The sequence below is a fragment of the Propithecus coquereli genome, unplaced genomic scaffold (genome assembly GCF_000956105.1).
Source record: "Propithecus coquereli isolate 6110/MARCELLA unplaced genomic scaffold, Pcoq_1.0 Scaffold16, whole genome shotgun sequence".
In the NCBI taxonomy this organism is placed as follows: domain Eukaryota; kingdom Metazoa; phylum Chordata; class Mammalia; order Primates; family Indriidae; genus Propithecus; species Propithecus coquereli.
In genome coordinates, this window is record NW_012140524.1 from 5,783,871 (window position 1) to 5,785,682 (window position 1,812).

The 1,812-nt window shown below is 34.5% G+C and overlaps 1 protein-coding gene across 1 annotated transcript in view; it reads right to left on the reverse strand.

Moving 5' to 3' along the window:
- SMCO2 (single-pass membrane protein with coiled-coil domains 2) overlaps nt 1–1,812 on the reverse strand; it is a 25,919-nt gene that overhangs the window by 22,873 nt on the left and 1,234 nt on the right. Inside the window, 1 exon segment of the mRNA XM_012640963.1 lies at nt 590–646. Coding sequence (XP_012496417.1) covers nt 590–646 — 57 coding nt within the window.

Consider the following 1,812-nt stretch of genomic DNA (forward strand, 5'->3'; position numbering starts at 1 on the left):
TAAATTTAATAAATTTAAACATGCATTATATAGCAGTCGGGGAAAAAGGTAAAATGACATCTACTAGCATAGAAAATTGTTGAAGAAAAAATGCTAAGTGCAAAAGCAAGTTGTAAAACAACATATATAATATGATCCAATTAAAACAATGACAACAAGGTGTAAAAATATGTATAGGAAAAATTTGAAAGAATATACATATACTAAAATATTCATTGGGTTTGTCTTTGAGGGAGTGGGATTATTTTTCATTTTTAATAGTTCCATAATGTTTTAATTATTAAAATAAGCATGCATTACTTTCATTAGAAGAAAAAAATATAGAAATGTATGTGAGAGCAAGAGTGAGACTGGTTCTTTTCATCTGGAAATATGGGCAAATCACTTCATCACTTCATCTTTTGGAGGTGACATTTTTTTTTTCTGAAAATGCAGGTACAGTCTAAATGACAGTAAATTCCTTTCCAGGTCTAAAATTCTGAGTATATCTTTCATCGAATCTAAGATTCCATTCCCTGAAATTCTCTAAATCTGAGATATCTTTGAAGAACTGTTTTCCTCCTTAGTTATAAAGCCATTTTGTCATTACCTGGTTAAATTTGTTATCCATTTCTCCTAATTGCTTTCTAATTTCCATGATCTTCTCCTATTAAAAAAAGGGAATATAAAACAAAAGTTGTAATGAATGATGTGTAGAATTGAAACAAAACAAGTGATTTTTAGGAGAAAGCATATTTATCATTAAAGAAAAACAGTTTGGGATTTAATAGAAGTGGGATGTTTTTTCCCTCACAGTGTCCAACATTAAATCAAATCAACAAAATATTATTGGCCACATCCTATGTAGGTGGCCATTGAGCCAGGCATTGTGCTCGTTGGATACAAGTAATAGGAGTGTTTACCCTCAAACAGCCTATAGATGAATTGGGAAATATATACTCCACCCCCATTTTTTTGCCAAGTTTATTCATCACCAACCCCTGAATCATTTAATTATTTAGAGATAATAATGCAATGATAATCACATTTTATTTAGTGTCCTAGTTTATTTATAGAGTAAATATCTTTATATAGCACTTATCAAAGATAGCTGGGATGGGGTCTGTCTCAAAATGAAAAGTGTAGATGTTCACATGGAGATTTCAGAAAGCTTTGGGAACGTGGGGGCTCAATATCAGGAAACACCCAAAAGCCACCTCAAAGTCCTTTCTGTAGCTTAAAGTTCTAAATGCATTTGTTTCTGGGCTGAGTGCTGTGGCTCATGCTGTAATCCTAGCATTCTGGGAAGCCAAGGAGGGAGATTTTCTTGAGGTCAGGAGTTTGAGACCAGCCTGAGCAAGAGCAAGACCCTACATCTACCAAAAATAGAAAAAATTAGCCGGGTGTGCGCCTGTAGTCCCAGCTCCTTGGGAGGCTGAGGCAGGAGGATCCCTTGAGCCCAGGAGCTGGAGGTTGCAGTGAGCTATGATCATGCTATTGCACTCTAGCCAGGATGAAAGAGCGAGACTCTGTCTCAAAAAACAAAACAAATAAATACATTTATTTGTGGTTTGCTTTTTTAAAACAATAATTTTACCAATTTTCCCCCCTTCTCCTTTCATACCTTTCTTAGTCACTCTATTTCTTCATGAGGAATAAATAAGCCAATACATGTGATATTATTTTAAGTTTATTAACTTATTTCTCCTTTAATTTTTCCATATTTTATTTGCCATTGCTATATCTATTTCTTTTTTTTTTGAGACAGAGTCTCACTCTGTTGCCCTGGCTAGAGTGAGTGCTGTGGTGTCAGCCTAGCTCACAGCAACCTCA